Source organism: Leucoraja erinacea, chromosome 7 (genome assembly GCF_028641065.1).
Source record: "Leucoraja erinacea ecotype New England chromosome 7, Leri_hhj_1, whole genome shotgun sequence".
NCBI classification, from domain to species: Eukaryota; Metazoa; Chordata; class Chondrichthyes; order Rajiformes; family Rajidae; genus Leucoraja; species Leucoraja erinaceus.
This window is the reverse complement of record NC_073383.1, coordinates 41,860,838-41,887,544: the sequence shown is the minus strand read 5'-3', so window position 1 is coordinate 41,887,544 and position 26,707 is coordinate 41,860,838. Positions and strand designations below refer to the sequence as shown.

General features: G+C 44.3%; 2 protein-coding genes across 6 annotated transcripts in view; both read left to right on the top strand.

Annotated features, from left to right (window-relative positions):
• LOC129699141 (putative malate dehydrogenase 1B) overlaps nt 1–7,286 on the top strand; it is an 83,287-nt gene extending 76,001 nt beyond the window's left edge. The window contains exon 9 of the mRNA XM_055638810.1: nt 2,961–7,286. Coding sequence (XP_055494785.1) covers nt 2,961–3,056 — 96 coding nt within the window. The 3' untranslated portion in view covers nt 3,057–7,286. The remainder of the gene's footprint in view (nt 1–2,960) is intronic.
• A 17,552-nt stretch (nt 7,287–24,838) lies between these two features.
• The window catches only part of LOC129698918 (putative malate dehydrogenase 1B), an 85,608-nt gene continuing 83,739 nt past the window's right edge, over nt 24,839–26,707 (top strand). For 2 of the 5 annotated variants that reach the window (XM_055638356.1, XM_055638358.1), the window contains exon 1: nt 25,101–26,154. In XM_055638356.1, coding sequence (XP_055494331.1) covers nt 26,022–26,154 — 133 coding nt within the window. In that variant the 5' untranslated portion in view covers nt 25,101–26,021. Of the gene's footprint in view, nt 25,050–25,100; nt 26,155–26,707 lie in introns of those variants that run through there. The other 3 variants (XM_055638357.1, XM_055638354.1, XM_055638353.1) reach the window with 3 other exon arrangements.

Genomic DNA, 26,707 nt, shown 5'->3' with positions numbered 1-26,707 from the left:
CTTTAGGCTGTGCACGTTATACGCAAGAGAAAGAAGACCAAACTGGATATCAGGAATGAATATTGGAATATCAGGATCGACGAAGAGTTATCTATGTGTAGGAAGGAACTGCAGATGCTGGTTTAAAATGAAGGTAGACACAAAATGCTGAAGTAACTCAGCAGGACAGGCAGCATCTCTGGAGAGAAGGAATTGGCGACGTTTTGGGTCGATTGATGTCAGGGCAGTGGGCGGGACAAAAATAGAATGTAGTCGACGGCAGTAAGACTGGTGTGAGAAGTGGGAAGGGGGAGGGTGTGGAGAGAGAGGGAAAGCAAGGGCTATTTGAAGTTAGAGAAGGCAATGTTCATGCTGCTGGGATATAAGCTACCCAACCGACATATGAGGTGCAGTTCCTCCAATTTGCACTGAGCCTGACTCTGACAATAGAGCAGGCCCAGGACAGAAAGGTCAGATTGGGAATGGGAGGGGGGTTGAAATGCTGAGCAACCAGGAGATCAGGTAGGTTAAGGCGGACTGAGCGGAGGTGTTCAGCGACATGATCTAAATGGTGTCAAGTTGGAACAAGGGGAATTACAATGGGATCTGGGGGTCCTTGTTCATCAGTCAATGAAAGTAAACATGCAGGTACAGCAGGCAGTGAGGAAAGCGAATGGCATGTTGGCCGTCACAACAAGAGGAGTTGAGTATAGAAGCAAAGAGGTCCTTCTGCAGTTCTACAAGGCCCTAGTGAGACCACACCTGGAGTATTGTGTGCAGGTTTGGTCTCCAAATTTGACAAAGGACATTCTTGCTATTGTGGGAGTGCAGCGAAGGTTCACTAGGTTAATTTCCAGGATGGCGGGACTGTCATATGCTGAGAGAATGGAGCGGCTAGGCTTGTACAATCTGGAGTTTAGAAAGATGAGAGGGAATCTTATTAAAACATATTAGATTATTAAGTGTTTGGACATGCTGGAAGCAGGAAACATGTTCCCGATGTTGGGAGAGTCCAGAACCAGGGGGCACAGTTCAAGAATAAAGGATAAGCCATTTAGAACGGAAATGAGGAAATACTTTTTCACACAGAGAGTTGTGAGTGTGGAATTCTCTGCCTCTGGATACTTTCAAGAGTGAGCTAGATAGGGCTCTTAAAGACAGGGGATATTGGGAGAAGGCAGTAACGGGGTACTGATTGTGGATGATCAGCCATGATCATATTGAACGGCGGTGCTGGCTAGAAGGGCCAAATGGCCTATTCCTGCACCGATTGTCTATTGTCTATTGATCGCCGAGCCTGTGCTTGGTCTTGCCGATGTACAGAAGTTGGCACCTGGAACAGCGGATACAATAGATGAGGTTGGAGGATGGACTATAGTTCTATTACTTTTCCTTCACTGGCATCAGTTCATTATCCTGGAATTATCTCCCTAACAGAATTGCAGAAATACCTACACCTCAACGACTGCAGCAGTTCAAGAAAACAGCTCACCACCACCTTCTCAACTAAATACATTGCCTAAATCAATGTATAGAAACTCCTTATTTTTTAGCACTGATCCTTATTCCTATATTCACACTTTATATATTATATATTTCTATATTCACACTATATTCACATCTTCAAGATGGCGGATGTGCGGGAGTGGGCGCCGTCTGTGTATGGCAGCCTGCCCGCAGTCCGTCTCTACACCTTTTTTATTTTAAGTCCTGTTAAAAAATGTTAGTGGAGGTCTTCTATGTGGGGGGTGGGGGTGGGGAAGGGGGAAACTTTATTTCTTAGTCACCTACCTGGTCGGAGAGGCAGCATCCCTCCAAGCTGCTTCTTCGCCCCGTCTTCGCGGCCTACCATCGAGAATGGAGCAGCGTTTCCTGTCGGGACCGTCCAGGACTACAGCTTCGGCGGTGGTGGCGCAGCGCTGGGATACCAACACGGAGCGGGCGATGCCTTGCCGGGTTACCGTGCGGTAGGCTCCGGAGCGCTGTGGCCGTCGATCCCAACATCGCGGAGCTGGGGCTGCGGGCGTCCGGCCGCGGGTGGCGCTGGATTTGGAGCGCCGCAGAGCCAGGGATCGAGTTCACCGGGGTCGGAGCTCCAGCCGGCGCGGCCTGAGGACTTCGAGTGCCCCAGTCTCCAGGGAGGAGGCAGCCGCTCCAGACTTTTCCAAGCCGATGAGGAATGTTTCACCCGACGCCGAAGTTCCATCTTCATGGCAAGAGGGCCCTGAAAATCATCGGACTGGCTGCACGGCCACAAATGGGCCCCGACCTCGGGTGTTTCACAGAGGAAGAGGACTTAACTTTCTGGTGCCTTTCCCCACAGTGGAAAGTTTTGATTCTGCTGTGGGGGGACATTTGTGTTGAACTCTATAATGTGTTGTGTCCATTTTATTCATTTTTTTTTAACCTTTTTCTATGGTTTGTAATGGAACTTATTATTTAATTTATGTAAAGCACTTTGGTGTCAATGCGAGTTGACTTAAAACGTGCTATATAAATAAAACTTACTTACTATATTTCCAAAATGTGAGTACTGTAGCACATCTTGTATGTGTATGTGACAAATAAACGTTACTTGACTTGGAGAGGTGATGGATCTAGACTAACACCACTGAAAGTTTGGTTTAACATTTTTCCACCACAAGTATGGAATAAATGTTTGGCAAATTGTAATCTAGCACCAGAAAAACACCAGGAATATAAATGACCATCAAAAGAGGCTGCAAGAACAGGGTGAAAAACAGGGATGAGAATTATATGCAAGAGCAAAAAACAAAGTTATGGAGGATGAAACCATGAGGGATTTGAAAAACATGGACAGCAATTTTTAGATATGTCTTTAATATCCAAACAGTGACGAAGAAAATGAAAATTATCTTTATTTTACCAATATCTAAAATAATATAACAATGATGTAAGAAATGAAGGAAGTCAGCCACCACTCTCACACATTATCTTAGTTTTTTAATTTCTTTCAACAGGAGGAAAGTTTTGATTTCTCTCCCATAACTGAAATGCACATGGGATCCAGTCTCACGTCTGTTGAAGGAATGGTTCAGGAGGAAGATAAAGCCTAAGAAAAATAACGATCGACAATGTTGGTGTTTATCACCTTTTTAGCTGCACCGATTAAGTTTGAAGTATTTCTGGTTGCTTAAGTGAGCATTTTATGATATCCCTGTTGGAGAAGGGACGTTTTATCGTAGGCATACAAAGAACTTTTGCTTACATTTATTTTTTAGGGATTTGGAAAAGGAGGCAGTTATTGACCATTCCTAATTATTACTGATCAGCATCATCTGCTAGGCCTTATTGGGACATTTAAGAGTCACCCAATTGCTATATACCTGGAGTTAAATTATAGACCATAATGCGTATGGCAGATTTCCTACCCTGCAGGACATTAGTGAACTAGATGGGGTTTAATGACAGTCTAGTAGTATTGTGAAACAGCTAATTTTGTAGAAAAGTGTCTAATTTAAAGGCAATAAATTTGGGTTCTCTCATAGTTAATATATAATGCTACAAATCAACCATAATATGAGGCAACGTAAAGTTTTTAAGTAAGAAAAATTTAGATAGTTACTTTCCCTCATTCTGTTATGATTTATTTCCAAATTTCTGTTACTACAAGGAAATGTAAGCAGAACATGTTATGTTATCCCCATCATGCAATGGTGCATTCTGTTTTGATTTATATCAGCTCATGGGACTGTTTGTCATCATATCCCAATCATATTTATTGATCTCTGACCCCCAAAAGTTTTTTTAGAAAGACAATGGAAATGGTTTTATTCATCAAAAGGCCAACTATTGCATGCTATTTAACCAACTAATAAGTGGATCACCACCGGGTTAACTTTAAAATCATTTTTTCAAAGTTTATTTGGGTATTCTTGAATATTTTTTTTGAAGGAACAGTGAATATTAGTGATATCGTCAGGATGTTTACGTGGAGGAGTTATAGAGCTCTATGAAGAATCAATGCATCCATGTTTATGAAAGAACTGTAAATGATTAGTGATTGCATGGTTTCAGTGATTGACTCATCTAATTTGCAGCATTTGGGTTAGTTTGTGTCCAATGGAATAGGAGATACAATTAACACATAAGGGGTTGAGGAAAAGGATAGAAAGACTGCATGATTCACAACATCACAATCATCACCATTATTCATTGTAAAAAAAAACAATATCCACTTCCCTCAGGAAGTATTGCGTCCTGCAACCCTCTGTGCCAAGCAACCAAGCAGACACTCGCATACTCATTCTTTCTGATGCTTTTGGTACTGCTTTTAAACACTTCACTCAAATCTGAAACATACAAACTTTTTTTTTAATGATCTTAAACCCCTTAATAATGTTTATCCCCTCACACCATGTTTTCAACCCTACATTTCTGAAAAATCAAACTCTAAGTCCATCTAAAAACAAAATTTGGTCTTATCCATGTTCCATGTACAGCCTTTATCCAGCACATTAAATGTCAGACCCGAATTAGACTCAATACTCCCAAATAATTGTACAGCTTAGTTTACTAGTTAACCAATATTATCTTAAAATAACAAAGAAACCTTATCATTATTCATAAGGGCTGAATTTTAAAAGGAAATCTGAATACTGTACCCCCTTTACTGCAAAATCTTAATACGAATCTAGGAAATGACATATGGAAACCGATTTAGATTCATATTCACTGTCTGATTGTAACCATCAAATTATATTCTATTATGCTGTTACTATATAATAAAATAATTCTTCCAATTATTTGTTAATAGAGTTGATGCTGTTCGTGGGAATGGAAATAAAAAGATATCCGGCAGAGGTTTTAATGCAGCTGAATGATGTATTTTATTTTTGGCTGTTTCAGAGAAACAATGAAAGTCCATGTGAGACTGCTTTTGAATTTAGACCAGACAGGATATGGTTGACACAGTTACTTAGATGCTGCAGACATTAGGAACAGGAGCAGGCAACGTTCTCTTTCAAACCTTTGCTCATTATATTAAGGTCATGGTTGATCTAACTTCACATTACTATCTATTGTTGGTAACCATTCATCCCGTTGCTTATCAAGTATTTCTTTATGACATAAAGTACTGGAGTAACTCAGCATGTCAGGCAGCATCTCTAAATAGGTGACGTTTTTGATCAAGACCCTTCTTCAAACAAGTCTGCCTTAATAAATATTCAGACCTGCTGTAAGACCCAACTACTGAACACCAACATTTGGAGTAGGACGATTCATATTTGTTCCTCAGGCCTCTGAAATCTGGAGGAGTATTTATGGTTTGCTGTAGCACCAATCCAATTCCTTTTGGCTAGCCAAGACTGCACTGGGGATTTGTGGGGCCAGTTTGTGACAGTTTGCTCAGGCTACTAGTCTGAGTATACATTTTTATGTTTGTTGTGAGCTTTCAGACTAAATTATTTCAATATTATCTATACTATAGCCATCGGGAGATAGAGGGACAGATATGTAGACAGATAATTGAAAGGTGCAAAGGCAATGAGGATGTCGTAGTGGGTGACTTTAACTTCTCCAATAATGACGACATAGTACAAAAAAGCAGAGAAGAGGCAGAATTTGTTTAGTATATCCAAGAAACATAGAAACATAGAAATTAGGTGCAGGAGTAGGCCATTCGGCCCTTCGAGCGTGCACCGCCATTCAATATGATCATGGCTGATCATCCAACTCAGTATCCCGTACCTGCCTTCTCTCCATACCCTCTGATCTCCTTAGCCACAAGGGCCACATCTAACTCCCTCTTAAATATAGCCAATGAACTGGCCTCAACTACCCTCTGTGGCAGAGAGTTCCAGAGATTCACCACTCTCTGTGTGAAAAAAGTTCTTCTCATCTCGGTTTTAAAGGATTTCCCCCTTATCCTTAAGCTGTGACCCCTTGTCCTGGACTTCCCTAACATCGGGAACAATCTTCCTGCATCTAGCCTGTCCAATCCCTTAAGAATTTTGTAAGTTTTTATAAGATCCCCTCTCAATCTCCTAAATTCTAGAGAGTATAAACCAAGTCTATCCAGTCTTTCTTCATAAGACAGTCCTGACATCCCAGGAATCAGTCTGGTGAACCGTCTCTGCACTCCCTCTATGGCAATAATGTCCTTCCTCAGATTTGGAGACCAAAACTGTACGCAATACTCCAGGTGTGGTCTCACCAAGACCTGTACAACTGCAGTAGAACCTCCCTGCTCCTATATTCAAATCCTTTTGCAATGAAAGCTAACATACCATTCGCTTTCTTTACTGCCTGCTGCACCTGCATGCCTACCTTCAATGACTGGTGTACCATGACACCCAGGTCTCGCTGCATCTCCCCCTTTCACAATCGGCCACCATTTAGATAATAGTCTGCTTTCCGTTTTTGCCACCCAAATGGATAACCTCACATTTATCCACATTATACTGCATCTGCCAAACATTTGCCCACTCACCCAGCCTATCCAAGTCACCTTGCAGTCTCCTAGCATCCTCCTCACAGCTAACACTGCCCCCCAGCTTAGTGTCATCCGCAAACATGGAGATATTGCCTTCAATTCCCTCATCCAGATCATTAATATATATTGTAAATAGCTGGGGTCCCAGCACTGAGCCTTGCGGTACCCCACTAGTCACTGCCTGCCATTGTGAAAAGGACCCGTTTACTCCTACTCTTTGCTTCCTGTTTGCCAGCCAGTTCTCTATCCACATCAATACTGAACCCCAATGCCGTGTGCTTTAAGTTTGTATACTAATCTCTTATGTGGGACCTTGTCGGAAGCCTTCTGGAAGTCCAGATACACCACATCCACTGGTTCTCCCCTATCCACGCTACTAGTTACATCCTCGAAAAATTCTATAAGATTCGTCAGACATGATTTACCTTTCGTAAATCCATGCTGACTTTGTCCAATGATTTCACCACTTTCCAAATGTGCTGCTATCCCATCTTTAATAACTGACTCTAGCAGTTTCCCCACTACCGATGTTAGACTAACTGGTCTGTAATTCCCCATTTTCTCTCTCCCTCCCTTCTTAAAAAGTGGGGTTACGTTTGCTACCCGCCAATCTTCGGGAACTACTCCAGAATCTAAAGAGTTTTGAAAGATTATTACTAATGCATCCACTATTTCTGGAGCTACTTCCTTAAGTACTCTGGGATGCAGCCTATCTGGCCCTGGGGATTTATCGGCCTTTAATCTATTCAATTTACCCAACACCACTTCCCGGCTAACCTGGATTTCACTCAATTCCTCCAACTCCTTTGACCCGCGGTCCTCTGCTATTTCCGGCAAATTATTTATGTCTTCCTTAGAAAAGACGGAACCAAAGTAGTTATTTAATTGGTCCGCCATATCCTTGTTCCCCATGATCAACTCACCTGTTTCTGACTGCAAGGGACCTACATTTGTTTTAACTAATCTCTTTCTTTTCACATATCTATAAAAACATTTGCAGTCAGTTTTTATGTCCCCTGCCAGTTTTCTTTCATAATCTATTTTCCCTTTCCTAATTAAGCCCTTTGTCCTCCTCTGCTGGTCTTTGAATTTCTGAGGGTTTCATAAAACAGTATGTGGATAGTTCAACGAGGAGAGATCATACTGATCTGTTATTGGGAAACAACCTTCTTCGGGTAATATGGGAGTATCGTATCTTCATATGTTTTTAGATCCTTAGTGTTTGTGATACTTGAGATACTTAACTATTATTCTTTGTATTTTAAACTTTGGAAACTCTGCATGTTTGTGCTCTGTGTGAAGGCCTTTGTGCCCTATATTTGGGTTTGATTGTTTTTGTAAGCTTGTTAGTATAGTGGTTATTATCCCCGCCTGTCACGCGGTAGACTGGGGTTCAATTGCCCGACGGGGAGCCACGGGGTTCAATTCCCTGACTTTTTGCTTTTGATATATGCTACTTTTATGCCTTCATGGCTACTTTTTTGATATTTATTAATAATTGCGTTATATACTTGGAACAATTAGCCACTAGGTATGTAGTGGCCATTTGGCTTGTTTTTGTGTGTCATTATTAGGGATTTTGCCGTAAGTGCCGTAAGTACCCTTTCATGCTTTTTAATGATTTCAGGGAGATAATGCCTTTTTCACAATTGAGTGCCTAAATCAGCCCTTTTTGCCGTTTTAACGTAACTTACAAGAACATTTACACCACCGGGGCGAAACCCGGCTGTAAGTGGGGGTGGTGATTGGAGAGGGGTGCGTGGGAAAGGGTCCAGTCTTTGCAAATTGGAGTCATCCTTTAAGTAGGTGTGAAGTGTTTATTGGGGAGGAGTAGGTGGGGAACGATCCATTCATTTTAAACTGGACTCAAGCTTGTGAGTAGGTGTGAAGTGTTGGTTGAGGTTACCAGGGTTAAGTTTCTGTTTATCAAAACTGCAGTAGAACTCATTCAGTTCATTCGTCAGCTGACGATTGTCCAAGGAGCGGGGTTTTTTTCTCTTGTAGCTTGTGATTTCTTGCAAGCCCTTCCACACTGAAGAAGAGTCATTTGCTGAGAACTTGCTCCTCAACTTCTCGGAGTACCTTTCCTTGGCAGCTCTGATTCCTATTCTTAGCTTGGCCTACAGGAGAGGTCTGCATCCCCGCTCCTGTAGGATCTACCCCTGCAAGTGTCAAAATGCCTAAAGTCAAGTCAACACCTTGCAAAAAACTGAACGATTTGGTGAGAGTGTACGAGAGTGATATATTCTCTACAGACAACTGTGTGCTGTTTTGCAATGCATGTGAGAAAGTGGTGAATCATGAGAAAAAATATTTCATCTCCATGCATGTACAGACAGCTAAACACAAGTTGGCGGCAGAGAAACAGAAGGTAGGAAATACGCAAGCTTGTCATCTCATAACATTTACTGCTGGCTCCAATTGCAAATCTGAGTTTTCGAGTGATCTGTGCAAAGTATTCATTGATGCTGGAATTCCACTGTGGAAATTGGAAAACAAATCTCTCAGAGGTTTTTTAGGGAAATACACAGAGGAACATATACCAAGTGAGTCATCATTACGGAAAAATTATGTCGACAGCAACGTCAACATTGTTGTGCAGAAAATTAGAGATGAAGTTGCATGTAACAAAATATGGATCTCAATAGACGAGATAAATGATGCTGTGGGGAGATTTGTTGCCAATATGGTCATTGGTACACTGGAGGCAGGTCAACCATTAAAGGAGTATTTCTTGACATCGGAAGTATTGGAGAGGTCAAAGAGCTAAACTATTGCCAGGTTGTTTACATCTTCACTTGCTGTATTTTGTACTTAAAGTTCCTGGCAATGTAGGTGAAGTCATACAAGGAAAATGTGAGAGGGTGATTTTAGCTAACAAAGATCTTGAAGAAATACAAAACATAGCTAAAGTTCTCAAAGGTAGTTGTAATGCACAAGATATCGACATGAATGTAGAGTTTGTAGCTTGTTTCAGGTATGCACCAGCGACCTCAGCTGGGGTAGAAATAAGTTTTTCACTACTGTAGCATATTCTGTCTCACAGACGCCATAGTTTAACACCAACCAATCAATCAATCAATCAATCAATCAATCAATCAATCAATCAATCAACCTTTATTGTCATCTTGCAAGCCAGTTGTACAGTGCAAAATGAAAAGACGTTTCCCAGGGAGTACCGGAGCATCACACATGAAATTTAAAACATTTCACACATAATAACACTAAAAAACAATCCAGTCCCTGATGGATCAGTATAAATAGTTAAAAGCAGGTAAAACAACAACGTTAAAATACAGTAAAACCAATCATAAAAATGTCCGGGGCAGCTGATTTGAGTGGTCAGTGCCAGTTATTAAAGTGGCCAGTGCCAGTTATTAAAGTGTCCGTGCCAAGCCGTAGAATCAGGTAACTGTGAATACAGAGTGACTGTTTAGCAGCCTCACAGCCTGTGGCAGGAAGCTGTTTAGCAGTCTTGTAGTCTGGGCTTTGGTGCTGTGATATCTCTTGCCTGATGGCAGTAGATCCAGGTGTATGTGGAGGGGGTGCAGTTTGTCCTTAGCAATTCTCTGAGCTTTTTTTCAGACAGCGGCTCTGGAACAGTTCTTGTTCCGAGGGTAGGGAGATGCCAATGATCCTCTCTACTCCCCTCACTACCCTCTGCAGAGCCTTCCTGTCAGAGCAGTTGCAGGTGGAGTACCACGTATTTATGCAGTACGTGAGTAGACTCCACCATACCCCTGTAGAAAGTCCTGAGGTTGTTGGTCGGGAGTGAGGCCTGTTTTAGTTTCCTCAGGAAGTGCAGTCGCTGATGGGCCCATTGACGGTCCCAGTGATGTTCCTGGACCAGGTGAGGCTGTCTGTAATTTGCACACCGAGGAACTTTATGCTCTCCACTTTCTCCACTGCGGTGCCACTGATGTTGAGGGGTGTATGCTTTGGCTGCGCCCTCCTGAAGTCGACAACCATCTCCTTTGTTATGTCGACATTTTATTTTTGCCGCACTAGTCCACTAGTTGTTTTACTTCCTCCCTGTACATTGATTCGTCATCTCCGCTGATGAGTCCCACCACCAAAGATCCTATAGCAGAGCAAGATGGGTTCCTCTCACGCAAACGTGAGGTACGTTCATGGGCGGATTCATGGACGATTTTATGCCTCATTTTAGCAACCTGCCTCCGCCATCTTGTTCCGCCATCTTGCTCGCTTTCTTGCTCCCGCCTTCTTGCTTCCGGCCAAAGATTGGATCCGCAGCGAGGAGAAGGAGTGCGGGGCAGCGAGGAGAAGGAGTGCGGGGCAGCGGGGAGAAGAGTGTGGGGCCCGGGGCAGTGGGGAGAGAGAGTGGGGCCCGGGGCAGCGGGGAGAAGGAGTGCGGTGTCCGGGGCGGCGAGGAGAGAGTGTGGGGTCCGGGGCGGCGAGGGAGAGAGAGTGCGGGGCCCGGGGCCGCGGGGAGAGAGAGTGCGGGGCCCGGGGCAGCGAGGAGAGAGAGTGCGGGGGCCCGGGGCAGCGGGGAGAGAGAGTGCGGGGCCCGGGGAAGCGGGGAGAAGGAGTGCGGGGTCCGGGGCGGGGCGGGGGCGAGGAGGAGAGGGGCATGGGGGGGGGGGGACATTGTAGTAAGGGGGCAGGCGAGAGAGTGCCGGGGGGGATAAGGCCTGGTGTGTGTGAAGTTGCGGGGAGGTTTACAATGTTTCTTATTTACAATGTTTCTTGTGTTTACAATGTCCCTTGTCTAGTCTGAAATAAAGTTCATTATTGGATCAGAAGAAATATAATGTGTGTGTGATTATATACATTTATATAATTTTCATGTATGTGTGTTTATAAACATTTTATTCTTTAACAAGAATCAACAGAATTATGAACTAACAGAATTATGAATCTAACCCTATAATCACGCACAAAAAGTCTCCCCCGTCAATCACCCTGCGAGTCGGGTCGGTTCCGGTTACTACAAAATCAACTCAAACACTGCTTGTGAGCCATTTAAAAAGAAATGATTTAAAAAACATTAAAAAAGACAATTACCAGAATCAAATTTTATTCTTGACAAGAAGTTTGAACTGACAGATTTATGAATCTAACACACACAAACTGTTGCCCCGCAACATTGATTACAGTGCGAGTCGGGTCGTGTTAGGTAGGCTCAGGTTGCTAAAATGGGCGTGGAAAAATGCCCATGATCCCCTCCATAGCGTACTACACGTCAGTCCATTGCATTTAGCAGGAGTAGCCTATCTTGTTCTGCTATAGGATCTTTGCCCACCACTGTTGTGTCATCCGCGAATTTTATGATCTTATTGTCCCTGAATCTGGCAGCACAGTCATGTGTGAGCAATGTGAACAACAGCGGGCTGAGCACACAGCCTTGAGGGGAGCCGGTGCTCAGCGTGATCAAGCCTGAAGTGTTCTTGCCAACACGGACTGACTGCGGTCTCTCTGTCAGAAAGTCCAAGATCCAGTGACACAGGGTGGTGTTGAGGCCCAGCAGGATTAGTTTCTCCACAAGTCTCTGTGGGATGATGGTGTTAAACACTGAGCTCAAGTCAATGTACAGGATTCTGGCGTATGTGTTTTTGTTTTCCAGATGCGTGAGTACTGTGTGCAGCGTGGTAGAGATGGCATCCTCTGTAGAACGGTTGGGGCGATAGGCAAACTGGAGGGGATCTAACGATGAGGGGAGGCTGGCAGTAATGTGGGGTTTCACAAGGCGTTCAAAACACTTCATTATTATTGGGGTCAGGGCGACAGGGCGGTAGTCATTTAAGCAGGCAACAACTGGTTTCTTCGCTATGGGGATTCTTGTGGAAGTTTTGAGGCATGTGGGGACAATGGCTTGACTAAGGGAGATGTTAAAGATGTCTGTTAGCTCATCTGCTAACTCCTCAGCACATTCCTTGAGCACACGTCCTGGGATGTTGTCGGGTCCGACAGATCATTTGGAAAAAATGCTGGTAGTTATGTGCAACCAGGCAACTTTGGTCATTTAATGTAGTATACCTTTATAATGATCATTTATAACTATATTTTGGTGGTGGAAATAAATGCCTTATTACGCCTTTTTTTTGTCAATAAATGCCTTTTTCCGTGCCTTTTTTTGTAATTTTATTATGCCTTTTAGACAGCCTATTTCAGAGATTTTTAGCACCTAAACATCCTGGCTCTAGTCATTAATTATGGCAAGTGTCTTTAAATTTTAGACTGCCCATTATATTGTGGGTGGGATTCATGACGTATTTTTGGGCATGTTTCGAGCTAAGTTTCTGGCGCAGAGCTTAGTTTTTAGTTTAGTTTCGGACCAGCATGGAGAAGGTTTATCCTTTGACCATGCAAAGTGTAACGGAGACATGAGGAGTTTTCTAATGTTTAAAGCGATAAGCTGAAGTTTGATGAAGATTATAGTAATGAGTTGGAAGAAGTTTGGATGTACTTTTATTGTTTTTCATCAACAATAAAGAATTTATTAATCAAAGGACTGTGTTTTGAAGATTTATCTCTGAAGAAGCTCTGAAGGTTTCTTACGGTGAGCTCGCATGTGTATAAAGACATTCCCCTTAACCATGCAGTCCATTTAGCGGCTAGAGGGAGTAATCTCTTGAATGATATAAAAATCTGCGCTGCACCACAGTCTGTCCGTATTAGTGGAAATGTGTCATCCTCGATAATCGCACGGGAGCACCTCAAGCCTGCATGCTCAGCCTCCTGCTGTACTCACTCTATACACATGACTGTGTAGCCGGACATAATGCGCACTCCATCATCAAGTTCGCCGATGACACCACTGTTGTAGGACGAATCACTGATGGTGTCAAGTCAGAGTATAGAAGTGAGATGGACCGATTGACCAAATGGTGCCAACACAATAACCAGGCTCTCAACACCAGCAAAACCAAGGAACTGATTGTGGACTTTGGAAGGGGTAGGATAGGAAACACAAACCCGTTTATATCAATGGTGGTGGAAATGGTCAAGAACTTCAAATTCCTGGGCGTGCATATTTCTGAAGATCTTTCCTGGTCCCAGCACACTGATGCAATTATAAAGAAAGCACATCAGCGCCTCTACTTCCTGAGAAGATTACGGAGAGTTGGTATGTCAAAGAGAACTCTCTCGAACTTCTACAGATGCACAGTAGAGAACATGCTGACTGGTTGCATCGTGGGTCGGCAACTTGAGCATCCAGGAGCGGAAAAGAATGCAGAAAGTTGTGACCACTACCCAGTCCATCATCGGCTCTGACCTCCCCACCATCGAAGGGATCTATCAGTTACCCCTTAAAAAAGCTGCCAACATCATCAAAGACTCACACCATCCTGGCCACACACTCATCTCTCTGCTGCAATCAGGTAGAAGGTACAGGAGCCTGAAATCTGGTACATCCAGGTTCAGGAACAGCTTCTTCCCCACAGCCATCAGGTCATTAAACTCGCCATCAAACAAACTCTGAACTATAACAGCCTATTGCACTTTATCTGTTTATTTATGTGTATATATGTGGTCTATGCTATATAGACACACTGAACTGTTCTGTATTTATGCTTACAATACCCTGTTGTGCTGCAGCAAGCAAGACTTTCATTGTCCTATCTGGGACACATGACAATAAGCTCTCTCTGGACTTGACTTGACTTCACTGGGACATGAGAAGAATCTCAAATCCACACGTAAAAGTTAATAAAGATCAATATGGTCTGGACAGAAATGTTCAGACTCAAGGCCTAAGAGTGACACCCACTGGCACAAGAACATGAGATCAAGAATATTCCATTGTGGCTGAAGGAGACATTCTGGTATCTGTTTCAGCTACTTCACACTTAATAATTTCCAGTTTATGTGCGGGCCTGCTCTAATAGTCACACAGCATGTGAACAGGCTCTTGAGCCTGACTCATCATGCCAACACAGACCATTTTCTACGTTAATCCATTTTTCCTGAATTTGGCCCTCATCCCTGCACACAATATTCAAAGTATGGTCTAAACACCGACTTGTACAGCTGCAACTCTTCCACTGAATAACCCTACCTATGAAGGAAGGCAAGTGAGCTCAATACCTTCTTCACTACCCAATCCACCTGTGTCACTACTTTCAGGAAGCTATGAACTTGCATCCCTGGATCACTCTGTTCATCAACATTTCTGAGGTCCTTGCCATTTACAGTAATTCAAATTGGGTGGTAGATAATAGACAATAGGTGCAGGAGTAGGCCATTTGTCCATTCAATGTGATCATGGCTGATCATCCCCAATCAGTACCCCGTTCCTGCCTTCTTACTATATCCTCTGACTCCGCTATCTTTAAGAGCCCTATCTAGCGCTCTCTTGAAAGTATCCAGAGAACTGGCCTCCACCGCCCACTGAGGCAGAGAATTCCACAGATTCACAATTCTCTGTGAAAAAAAGAGTTTCCTTGTCTCCGTTCTAAATGGCTTACCCCTTATTCTTAAACTGTGTTGCTGGTTCTGGACTCCCCCAACATCGGGAACATGTTTCCTGCCTCTAGCGTATCCAAACCCTTAATAATCTTATGTGTTTCAATAAGATCACCTCTCATCCTTCTAAACTCAGAAGTATACAAGCCCAGCGGCTCCATTCTCTCAGCATATGACAGTCCAGCCATCCTGGGAATTAACCTCGTAAACCTACGCTGCACTCCTTCGATAGCAAGAATGTCCTTCCTCAAATTAGGGGACTAAGACTGCACACAATAATCCAGGTGTGGTCTCACTAGGGCCCTATACAAGTTCAGAAGGACCTCTTTGCTCCTACACTCAACTCCTCTTGTTATAAAGGCCACCATGCGATTCGCTTTCTTCACTGCCTGCTGTACCTGCATGCTTACTTTAATTGACTGATGAACAAGGACCCCCAGATCCCGTTGTACTTCCCCTTTTCCCAACTTGACACAATTTAGATAGTAATCTGCCTTCCTGTTTTTGCTACCAAATTGGATAACCTCATATTTATCCACATTAAACTGCATCTGCCAAGCATCTTCCTACTGACCCAACTTGTCCAAGTCACCCTGCATTCTCATAGCATCCTCCTCACAGTTCACACTGCCACCCAGCTTTGTGTCATCAGCAAATTTGCTGATGTTACTTTGAATCTCTTCATCTAAATCATTGATGTATATTGTAAATAGCTGTGGTCCCAGCACCAAGCCTTGCGGTACCCCATTAGTCACTGCTTGCCATTCTGAAAGGGACCCGTTAATCCCTACTCTTTGTTTCGTGTCTGCCAACCAATTTTCTATCCATGTCAGCACTCTACCCCCAATACAATGTGCTCTAATTTTGCACACTAATCTCCCATGTGGGACCTTATCCAATGCTTTCTGAAAGCCCAGGTACACTACATCCACTGGCTCTCCCTTGTCCATTTTCCTAGTTGCATCCTCAAAAAATTGCAGCCGATTAGTCAAGCATGATTTCCCCTTTGTAAATCCATGGTGACTCGGAACGATCCTGTTACTGCTATCCAAATGTGCCGCTATTTCATCTTTTATAATTGACTCCAGCATTTCCCCCACCACCAATGTCAGGCTAACTGGTCTATAATTCCCTGTTTTCTCTCTCCCGCCTTTCTTAAAAAATGTGATAACATTACCTACCCACCAATCCACAGGAACTGTTCCTGAATATATCGAACATTGGAAATTTATCACCAATGCATCCTCAATTTTGAGAGCCACTTCCTTAAGTACCCTGGGATGCAGACCATCAGGCCCTGGGGATTTATCAGCCTTCAGTCCCATCAGTCTACCCAACACCATTTCCTGCCTAATGTGGATTTCCTTCAGTTCCTCAGTCACCCCAGATCCTCTGGCCACTACTATATCAGGAAGATTGTTTGTGTCCTCCTTAGTGTAGACAGATCCAAAGTACCTGTTCAACTCATCTGCCAATTCCTTGTTCCCCATAATAAATTCACTTTTTTCAGTCTTCAAGGGTCCAACCTTGGTCTTAACTAATTTTTTCCTCTTCACATACCTAAAGAAGCTTTTACTATCCTCCTATATTCTTGGCTAGCTTACCTTCATACCTCATCTTTTCTCCCCGTATTGCCTTTTTAGTTATCTTCTGTTGCTCTTTAAATATTACTCAATCTTCTTGCTTCACGCTCATCTTTGCTATGTTGTACTTCTTCTCTTTTATTTTTATACTGTCCATGACGTCCCTTGTCAGCCACGGTTGCCCCTTACTCCCCTTGGAATCTTTCTTCCTCTTTGGAATGAACTGATCCTGCACCTTTTGTATTATTCACAGAAATTTGTTGTTTTCTTGTCCTGTTTTAGTTAGTTAATTTGAGTTATTAGGTTGTGTATGTGCGGGGGGGGGGGGTGGGAGAAACTTGTTTTACTCTCTTCCTTCGGAGGGGTGCGACTCTTCTTGTCGTATCCTCCGTTTCTGTCTCCATCTGCGCTGAGGCGGCCGGACTTGGAGCTGAGGCGGCGATCCGGCGTTCTGCGGCGGCCCGACTCGGAGCTGAGGCTGCGTTCCGGCGGCGGCCCGACTCTGGGCTGAGGCGGTGGCGACCCGACTCGGGGTTGATGCGGTGGCGGCTCGACTCGGAGCTGAGGCGGCGGCAGCCCGACTCGGGGTTGAGGCGGCGGCAGCCCGACTCGGGGCTGAGGTGGCGGCGGCTCGACTCGGAGCTGAGGCAGCGGCGAACCAACTTCGGAGGTTCAGCCGCGGGCCAGTGGACGACATCGTTGGGAGCTCGCAGGTCACAGGTTGGTGACCTGTTTTTCCGGAGCTCCCGCAACAACAGCTTCGTCCACTGGACTGGAGGGTGGCAGCTTCGACCACCCCGGGCCGCGAAGTATGAACCGGCCCGTTCACGGAGCACGGTTGAGCCGCGGCACTTACTTACCATCACCCAGTGGGGTCACAACATCGGAGGCCTGGATCGCCTCAGCGCAGAGGGAGAGCAAGGAGGGAAGGGACAAAGACTTTAAGACTTTTGCCTTCCATCACAGTGAGGAGGTGTCTGGTGAACTCACTGTGGTGGATGTTAAATTTGTGTTTATTGTGTGTTTTGTTATTTTATTATATGTATCACTGCAAGGCAACAACATTTCGTTCAGACCGAAAGGTCAGAATGACAATAAAGGATACTTTGACTTTGAATACCTGCCATTGTTGTTCCACTGTCATTCCTGCTAGGTTATCTTTCCAGTCAACTTTGGCCAGCTCCTCCCTCATGGCTCCATAGTCCCCTTTGTTCAACTGTAACACTGACACCTTTGATTTACCCTTCTCCCTCTCCAATTGTAAATGAAACTTGAGCATATTAGATCTATAGTTAAGGGGTCGGACATGCGATTCTGTGGATGCAGTCGGGAGACCCGGATGGTAGTTTGCCTCCCTGGTGCCAGGGTCTGGGATGTGTCTGAACGTGTCCAAGATATCCTGAAATGGGATGGGAGAGGAGCCCGAGGTCGTGGGGCATATAGGTACCAATGACATAGGTAGAAAAAGAGGTCCTGAAAGGATAATTTAGGGAGTTAGGAGGGGAGTTAAAGAGAAGGACCGCAAAGGTAACAATCTCGGGATTACTGCCTGTGCCACACGACAGTGAGAGTAGGAATGGAGCGAGGTGGAGGATAAATGCATGGCTGAAGGACTGGTGCAGAGGGCAAAAAGGATGGGTTGCACTTGAACCCGAGGGGGACCAATATCCTGGCGGGGAGATTTGCAAAGGCTACTGGGGAGACTTTAAACTAGAACGGTTGGGGGGAAGGACTCAAATAGAGAAAGCTAGTAGACAATGTGTGAGGCAGGAGGCAGAGAAGGAAAACACTCAGACCCAACATGTAGGGGGTAAAGAAGAAAACAATAATAAATAGAGAATAAGAGGTGGTGGGGTTCTTAAATGGGTGAGCAGAGAGACAGAGGGGTGTAAAATGGGGGTGGAAGCAATAGGTAGCAAGGTGAAAAGTAAAAGTGGCAGGCAGACAAATCCAGGGCAAAAATCAAAAAGGGCCACTTTTCAACATAATTGTAAAAGGGGTAAGAGCGTTGTAAAAACAAGTCTTGTTGTGTGTGCCCCCTTGGGCAAGAGTGACCATAATATGGTTGAATTCTTCATTAGGATGGAGAGTGACATTGTTAATTCAGAAACAAAGGTTCTGAACTTAAAGAAAGGTAACTTTGAGGGTATGAGACGTGAATTGGCCAAGATTGTCTGGCAATTAATTCTAAAAGGGTTGACGGTGGATATGCAATGGAAGGCATATAAAGACTGCATGGATGAACTACAAAAATTGTTCATCCCAGTTTGGCAAAAGAATAAATCAGGGAAGGTAGTGCATCCATGGATAACAAGGGAAATCAGGGATAGTATCAAAGCAAAAGATGAAGCGTACAAATTAGCCAGAAAAAGCAGCATACCAGAGGACTGGGAGAAATTCAGAGACCAGCAGAGTAGGACAAAGGGCTTAATTAGGAAAGGGAAAATAGATTATGAAAAAAAGACTGGCAGGGAACATAAAAACTGACTGCAAACGTTTTTATAGATATGTGAAAAGAAAGAGATTCGTTAAAACAAATGTAGGTCCCTTGCAGTCAGAAACAGGTGAATTGATCATGGAGAACAAGGATATGGTGGACCAATGGAATAACTACTTTGGTTCCGTCTTCACGAAGGAAGACATAAATAATCTGCCGGAAATAGCAGGGGACCGCGGGTCAAAGGAGATGGAGGAACCGAGTGAAATCCAGGTTAGTCGGGAAGTGGTGTTGGGTAAATTGAATGGATTAAAGGCCGATAAATCCCCAGGGCCAGATAGGCTGCATCCCAGAGTACTTAAGGAAGTAGCTCCAGAAATAGTGGATGCATTAATGATAATTTTTCAAAACTCTTTAGATTCTGGGGTAGTTCCTGAGGATTGGAGGGTAGCTAACGTAACCCCACTTTTTAAGAAGGGAGGGAGAGAGAAAACGGGGAATTACAGACCAGTTAGTCTAACATCGGTAGTGGGGAAACTGCTAGAGTCAATTATTAAAGATGGGATAGCAGCACATTTGGAAAGTGGTGAAATCATTGGACAAAGTCAGCATGAATTTACGAAAGGTAAATCATGTCTGACGAATCTTATAGAATTTTTCGAGGATGTAACTAGTAGAGTGGATTGGGGCGAACCAGTGGATGTGTTGTATCTGGACTTTCAGAAGGCTTTCGACAAGGTCCCACATATAAGATTACTATACAAACTTAAAGCACATGGTATTGGGGGTTCAGTATTGATGTGGATAGAGAACTGGCTGGCAAACAGGAAGCAAAGAGTAGGAGTAAACGGGTCCTTTTCATAATGGCAGGCAGTGGCTAGTGGGGTACCGCAAGGCTCAGTGCTGGGACCCCAGCTATTTACAATATATATTAATGATCTGGATAAGGGAATTGAAGGCAACATCCCCAAGTTTGCGGATGACACTAAGCTTGGGGGCAGTGTTAGCTGTGAGGAGGATGCTAGGAGACTGCAAGGTGACTTGGATAGGCTGGGTGAGTGGGCAAATGTTTGGCAGATGCAGTATAATGTGGATAAATGTGAGGTTATCCACTTTGGTGGCAAAAACAGGAAAGCAGACTATTATCTAAATGGTGGCCGATTAGGAAAAGGAGAGATGCAACGAGACCTGGGTGCCATGGTACACCAGTCATTGAAAGTAGGCATGCAGGTGCAGCAGGCAGTGAAGAAAGCGAATGGTATGTTAGCTTTCATAGCAAGAGGATTTGAGTATAGGAGCAGGGAGGTTCTACTGCAGTTGTACAGGGTCTTGGTGAGACCACACCTGGAGTATTGCGTACAGTTTTGGTCTCAAAATCTGAGGAAGGACATTATTGCCATAGAGGGAGTGCAGAGGTTCACCAGACTGATTCCTGGGATGTCAGGACTTCATATGAAGAAAGACTGGATAGACTTGGCTTATACTCGCTAGAATTTAGGAGATTGAGGGGGGATCTTATAGAAACGTACAAAATTCTTAAGGGGTTGGGCAGGCTAGATGCAGGAAGATTGTTCCCGATGTTTGGGAAGTCCAGGACAAGGGGTCACAGCTTAAGGATAAGGGGGAAATCCTTTAAGACCGAGATGAGAAAAATATTTTTCACACAGAGAGTGGTGAATCTCTGGAACTCTCTGCCACAGAGGGTAGTTGAGGCCAGTTCATGGGCTATATTTAAGAGGGAGTTAGATGTGTCCCTTGTGGCTAAAGGGATCAGGGGGTATGGAGAGAAGGCAGGTAAGGGAAACTGAGTTGTATGATCAGCCATGATCATATTGAATGGCGGTGCAGGCTTGAAGGGCCGAAGGGCCTACTCCTGCACCTATTTTCTATGTATCTATGTATCTATGTATATTGTGGTCACTACCTCCTAATGGCTCCTTATCCTCAAGTTCCTTTATCAAATCCAGTTCATTATATAACACTAAATCCAGAATTACCTGCACCCTGGTAGGCTCCAATACAAGCTGCTCTAAGAATCCACCACGGAGGCACTCCACAAACTCCCTTTCTTGGGGTCCAGTACCAACCTGATTTTCCCAGTCTACCTGCATGTTGAAATCTCCCATAACAACCATAACATTACCTTTAAAACATGACAATTTTAACTCCTGATTCAACTTGCACCCTATATCCAGGCTACTGTTTGGGGGCCTGTAGATAAGTCCCATAAGGGTCTTTTTACCCTTACAATTCCTTAGTTCTATCCATACTGTCTCCACATCTCCTGTTTCAATGTCACCCCTTACAAGGGACTGAATTTCATTCCTCACCAACAGAGCTACCCCCAACCCCTTTGCCCACCTGTCTGTCGACAGGAGGTATACCCTTGATTATTCAGTTCTCAGCCCTGGCCTTCTTGCAGCCATATCTCTGTAATTCCCACAACATCATACTAATTTCTAACTGAGCCTCAAGCTCGTCCACTTTATTTCTTATACCGCGCATTCATATACAACACTTTGACCTCAGTATTCACCTCGCCTCTTGCACCATTCACAATTGGTCCTGACCTTATTCTCTTATCCCTTTTCGAACTTTCATTCCCATTAATTTGATAGTCTTTTGTAACTTTTCCTGTACCAAATTTCCGGAGGGATTCCAAACAACTCGGAAGAGCTCACTCTTGTATTTTGCTTCGGAAAGTCAATTTTCAATTATGTAGTGTTGGAATAAACAGTTCGGTGCAAACAACATTCTATCCCTTCATACCGACATAACGAAAAGTAAATGGACAAGTCGGCACACAGCTCCATCTGGTGGATTTCTAAACTGTAAACCAGTGAAAGACTTAAGTAAACCAAACTAAAGAGAAATTGCTGATATATATGTTAATATTGGCTAAATTAAAGAAGTCACAAAATGGAGGATCTTTGTATTTGCAGGACCTGCTTGGCCTCTTTCTGTGAAAGCTGCAGGGCTGGGGGTGGCTCCAGAATGTTTGGATCCTGGATGGAAGTAAGTGGCCTGATGTCCTCTTTGTTGTTAGTACATATGAGTATTTTGCAGAAATAGATAAACAGGTCTGCAAATGCATGATTAGGATTGGTTATAGAGGGGGGTGTAGAAAGGTATTGTTAATTATGCTTCAGATTGTGAAACCTAGTTCAATTTTTTTTATAACCTGGGAAAATGTTTCTTTACTTTGGTTAACCGTCTTCCATCTAGAAGCTTCTGTGGAAACAGTGTAATGGGGTACTATGTGTTAGGGAACTGTCAATAACTGTATAATATGATCAATATGTGTGATTGGCTTGTAGGGGTTGTCCCCCCCCCCCCCCCCCCCCCCCCCTATATAGTCTTGTGCCACATCCGATGCCCTATAAAAGAGTGAACCCACATGGATCAGAGTCGGTCTTCTGCAGGTGCACCTGGGACTGTGTGACTGTCTGGAGGTGTCTGCTTGCATGAGACTGAAGGGCTTGGACGAGTAGAGACAAGGATCGGACCCATGTGGTTAGGTATTGTATAGGGAGTTTGTTTGTGTTTGGGAGGAATAAAGAATAGTTGATCCAGTGCTTGACACAGTGTTTTACTGAACTAGACTAAGGGGATAAGCTGTTGGAACACAATTATATATATATGTAGGAGCCCACACCGTGAACACCGGATACAGTAGTTAAAATTTCTTCCGGTTTCCGGCTTTGGCCTACGTGATCTCCCAGTTGCCAAACATTTTAACTTCATGTTCCCATACGGACCTTTCTGTCCTGGATATCCTCCATGGTCAGAATGACACAAATTGAAGGAACAGCATTTCATATTTTGATTGGGCAGCTTACAACCCAGTGGTAAGAACATTGATTTCTCTCATTTCAAGTATCTCCTGCATTCTTCCCCCCCTCCCTCCTCCCCCCCTCCATTATCCCACCCATAGTCAAGGATGAGTCGCACCCTGGGCACTCCCTCTTCTCATGAAAACACATACCTCCAGATTCAGGGACAGTTTCTTCCCAACTGTTATCAGACAACTGAATCATCTTACCACAACCAGAGAGCACTGATGGACTACTATCTATCTCATTGGTGACCGTCAGACTATCTTTGATCGGACTTTGCTAACATTACCTTACACTAAACATTATTGCTTTATCATGTAACTATACACTGTAAATGGCTCGATTGTAATCATGTTGTAAATTTATGGAATTCCCTGCCACAGAGGGCAGTGGAGGCCATGTCACTGGATGGATTTAAAAGAGTTAGATAGAGCTCTAGGGGCAAGTGGAGTCAAGGGATATGGAGAGAAGGCAGGCACGGGTTATTGAAAGGGGACGATCAGCCATGATCACAATGAATGGCGGTGCTGGCTCGAAGGGCCGAATGGCCTCCTCCTGCACCTATTTTCTATGTTTCTATGTATTGTCTTTCTGCAGATTGGATAGCACGTAACAAAAGCTCTTTACTGTACCTCAGTACACGCGACAATAAACTAAATTGAAACCCCAGTCATCGTACTAGTTCCACTGTTCGCATCCTTGTATTCCTGTCATTATGACATCTTCTCCAGCCAACAATGGGTCATTATGGACTCCACTCTTCCTGAGGTCATCAGTTGTTGGTCCTGTTTTGTTCTGACCTTCTCTATCTTTCAGTCTGAAGAAGGGTGCCGACCCTAAATGTCATTTATTCAATTTCTCCAGAGATGCTGTCGGACCCACTGAGTTACTCTAGCATTTTGTGTCTATTTTTTTATGACCCAGCATCTGCAGTTCCTTACTACACATAAGAAATAAAGTAAGACCTATTTTTATTCATATTATGCCTTTGATGTGCAAGACTTACCAAAGTGTGTGAGATATTTTATATCAATCGGAAAGAGCTGATAGTCGTGTGTTAAGGTATTAGCATAAAGATGGTACTTTGTTAGTGCATCACTTGGAGTGTCAGCATAGATTTTGTGGTTTGAACTCATGTGTGACTTGAATTCAAAAGTTTCTCCCCAGAGCCAAGAGTACTACCACTCAGTTATTTTTAGTTTAGTTTAGTTTATTGTCACGTGTATAGAGGTACATTGAACAGCTTTTGTTGCGTGCTAACCAACTATTCAGAAATTTTAAGACACACAATGCTGGAGTAACTCAGTGGGACAGGCAGCATCTCTAGAGAGAAGGAATGGGTGACGTTTCGGGTCGAGATCCTTCTTCCAGAGATGTTGCCTGTCCCGCTGAGTTACTCTAGCATTTTGTGCCTATCTTCGGTTTAAACCAGCAACTGCAGTTCCTTCCTACACATATTCAGAAATCTAAACGATTTGGTGTTTCTGGCTCATCGGTGATGTTTGCTGCACTCCTCTCTGACTCACCGGGGTTTCAGTCCCTGCACTCCCTTACAACGCATCAACACCCCACACCTCGTGCTTCTTGCCATCCAGGTTCCGACGAGCCCTTAAAATTTACGAGATTCACAGGAATGTTTGTCATTCTACCATGTAACACCTCAAAAAAGTGAATTAGAAGTGTGTTGGAGTGTTTAAAAAAATACATCCAATTATCCTGAAAACTTGTCAGGCTGAACTGCAGATGCTGGTTTAATCCGAAGACAGACACAAAATGCTGGAGGAGCTCAGCGGGTCAGGCAGCATCAAAGATTATTCCTCTATAATCTTTGGGCAGCATCCCTGGCGAGAAGGAGTCCGATACGTCACCTATCCCATTTCTCCGGAGATCCTGCCTGACTCGCTGAGTTACTCCAGCATTTTGAGTCTATCCTGAAATTATGCTAGTCCGGCACGATAAGCTTAAGAGAGTTTTGCCGTTTTGTTCCATTCTATTTACGTACATTATGCCCTTCAAAAAAGATACCTTTAAAGACGAAGGGTTGGAAAACGTTCAAACTTTCCCTCTGATCCGAGGGATTGTGGGTCGGTCCTGTGGTTTCTCTGTGTACTCGAAGGGCCAAATGGCCTACTCCTGTACCTATTTTCCATTTGCTCTAAAGTGGGGATCAGTGTTGGGCGATGTTCCGATCAAAAGTTTCTTCTGTTGATGACTGCGGCTCCCGGAAGACAGTGGGCGGTCCGTGTCTCTGTCACCGCCATTTGGCGACTGCCGGCGGCGGCCGTTGCTTGGCAACGCTGCATACAAAATGGCGAAGTTTGTGGTAGCAGGTGAGTTGGATTGGTGTGTGAGTGTTAAGTGAGGCTAAATCTGCGGATAGGCAGCTACAGTGCGCGCTTTACCTTCTATTCCACCCACATTTAAGAAGGACAAGAGCGAAGGGCTTTAGAACGATACGATAGATCTTTATTTATCCCAGGAGGGAAATTGATCTGCTAACAGTCATAAACCACAAGATACATGCAACTAGGAAATTAAAGTGACGTGTGGAAAGGATTGTGGATGTGAAAGGATTGGGGAGGGGAGTCAGTCTACCCCACCACAGAAGGGGAAGAAGTTCTAGAAGTTCAGGGAAGAAGGACCACCTGTGGCGGTTCTGTACTGCATCTTGATTGATGGAACCAGTCTGTTGTTGAAGGTACTCCTCAGATTATTGACCAGTGTGCCATGGAGGAGGTGAGATATATTGTCCAAGATGCTCTGCAGTTTGAGGAGCATCCTCCCCTGCAAGACCACCTCTCATGAATCCAACTCCGCCCCCAGGACTGAGCCAGCCTTCCTGATGAGCGTGTTAATCCTGTTGGTATCTGAGGCCATCGTCCTGCTGCCCCAGCACACGATAGCAAATAATATGGCACCAGCTACCACCAGCTAGAACAGGCATCAGGGTAAGGAATTTAACACTGAGACTATTGAATTCATGTCTCAGGATTTAGTGTGGAGGCTGGGACTCAAGTCACCTGTACAAGGGGACAAGTTGCACCTGAACTAGAAAGGGACCAATATCCTTGAAGGGAGGTTTACTGATGCTACTCAGGGGGGTTCAAATGAGATTGGCAGGGGGTTGACAACTAAAGTAGTAGATTAGCTATTGGAAGGAGTGATGGAAAGGTATAGGATAGGATCAGTAATTCTCAAAGGAAGGATGGGCAGAGAGAGATGAAGTGATGAACTTAGAGCCTAGATCAATGCCTGGGACTAAGATGTGGTGGTCATTGTAGAAATGTGTTTGCAAGAGGGACATGACTGGCAGTTCAACATTCCAGGGTTTAATTGGTTCAGATGTGAGAGAGAGGGAGGGGGAAAAAGGCAGCAGAACTAGACTACTAATCAGGGAGAATGTCACAGTGGCACTCGGAGAGGACATACTGGAAGGTTTGTCTGCCGAGGCAATATGGGTAGAGTTAAAAAAATAAGAAAGGTGCAACCACTCTAATAGGATTGTTCTATAGCACCCACCCCTCCCCCCAAATAGCCAGCAGAGACGGATACGTAGAGAGATGACCAAAAATGCCAAATCAACAGGGTTGTTTTAAAGTGGCTTTTCACTTCCATATTGATTGGGACTTATTTAGATTGTAAATTTGGTCAAAAAAAGAAAAAGGAAATATGCAAGATTTCAATAGGTGAAATCAGACCAGGCTTTTGAAGAATATAAACCAAGGAGGAAAGAACCTAAATGCGCGATTAGCATGCCTAAAATGGGGCACAAAGCCGGTGGGTGCTGCGAGGGGTCGGCCAGGCTGTCGGTAGGCCGGAGGGTGCTGCGAAGGGTAGATCAGGCCGTCAGCCTGTTGGTGGGTGCTACGAGGTGTCGGTCGGGCTGTCGGTGGTCCGTGGGTGCTGCGAGGGGTCGGTTGGGTTGTCGGTAGGCCGGTGGGTGCCGTGAGGGGGTCGGTTGGGCTGTTGGTTCACCGGTGGGTGCTGT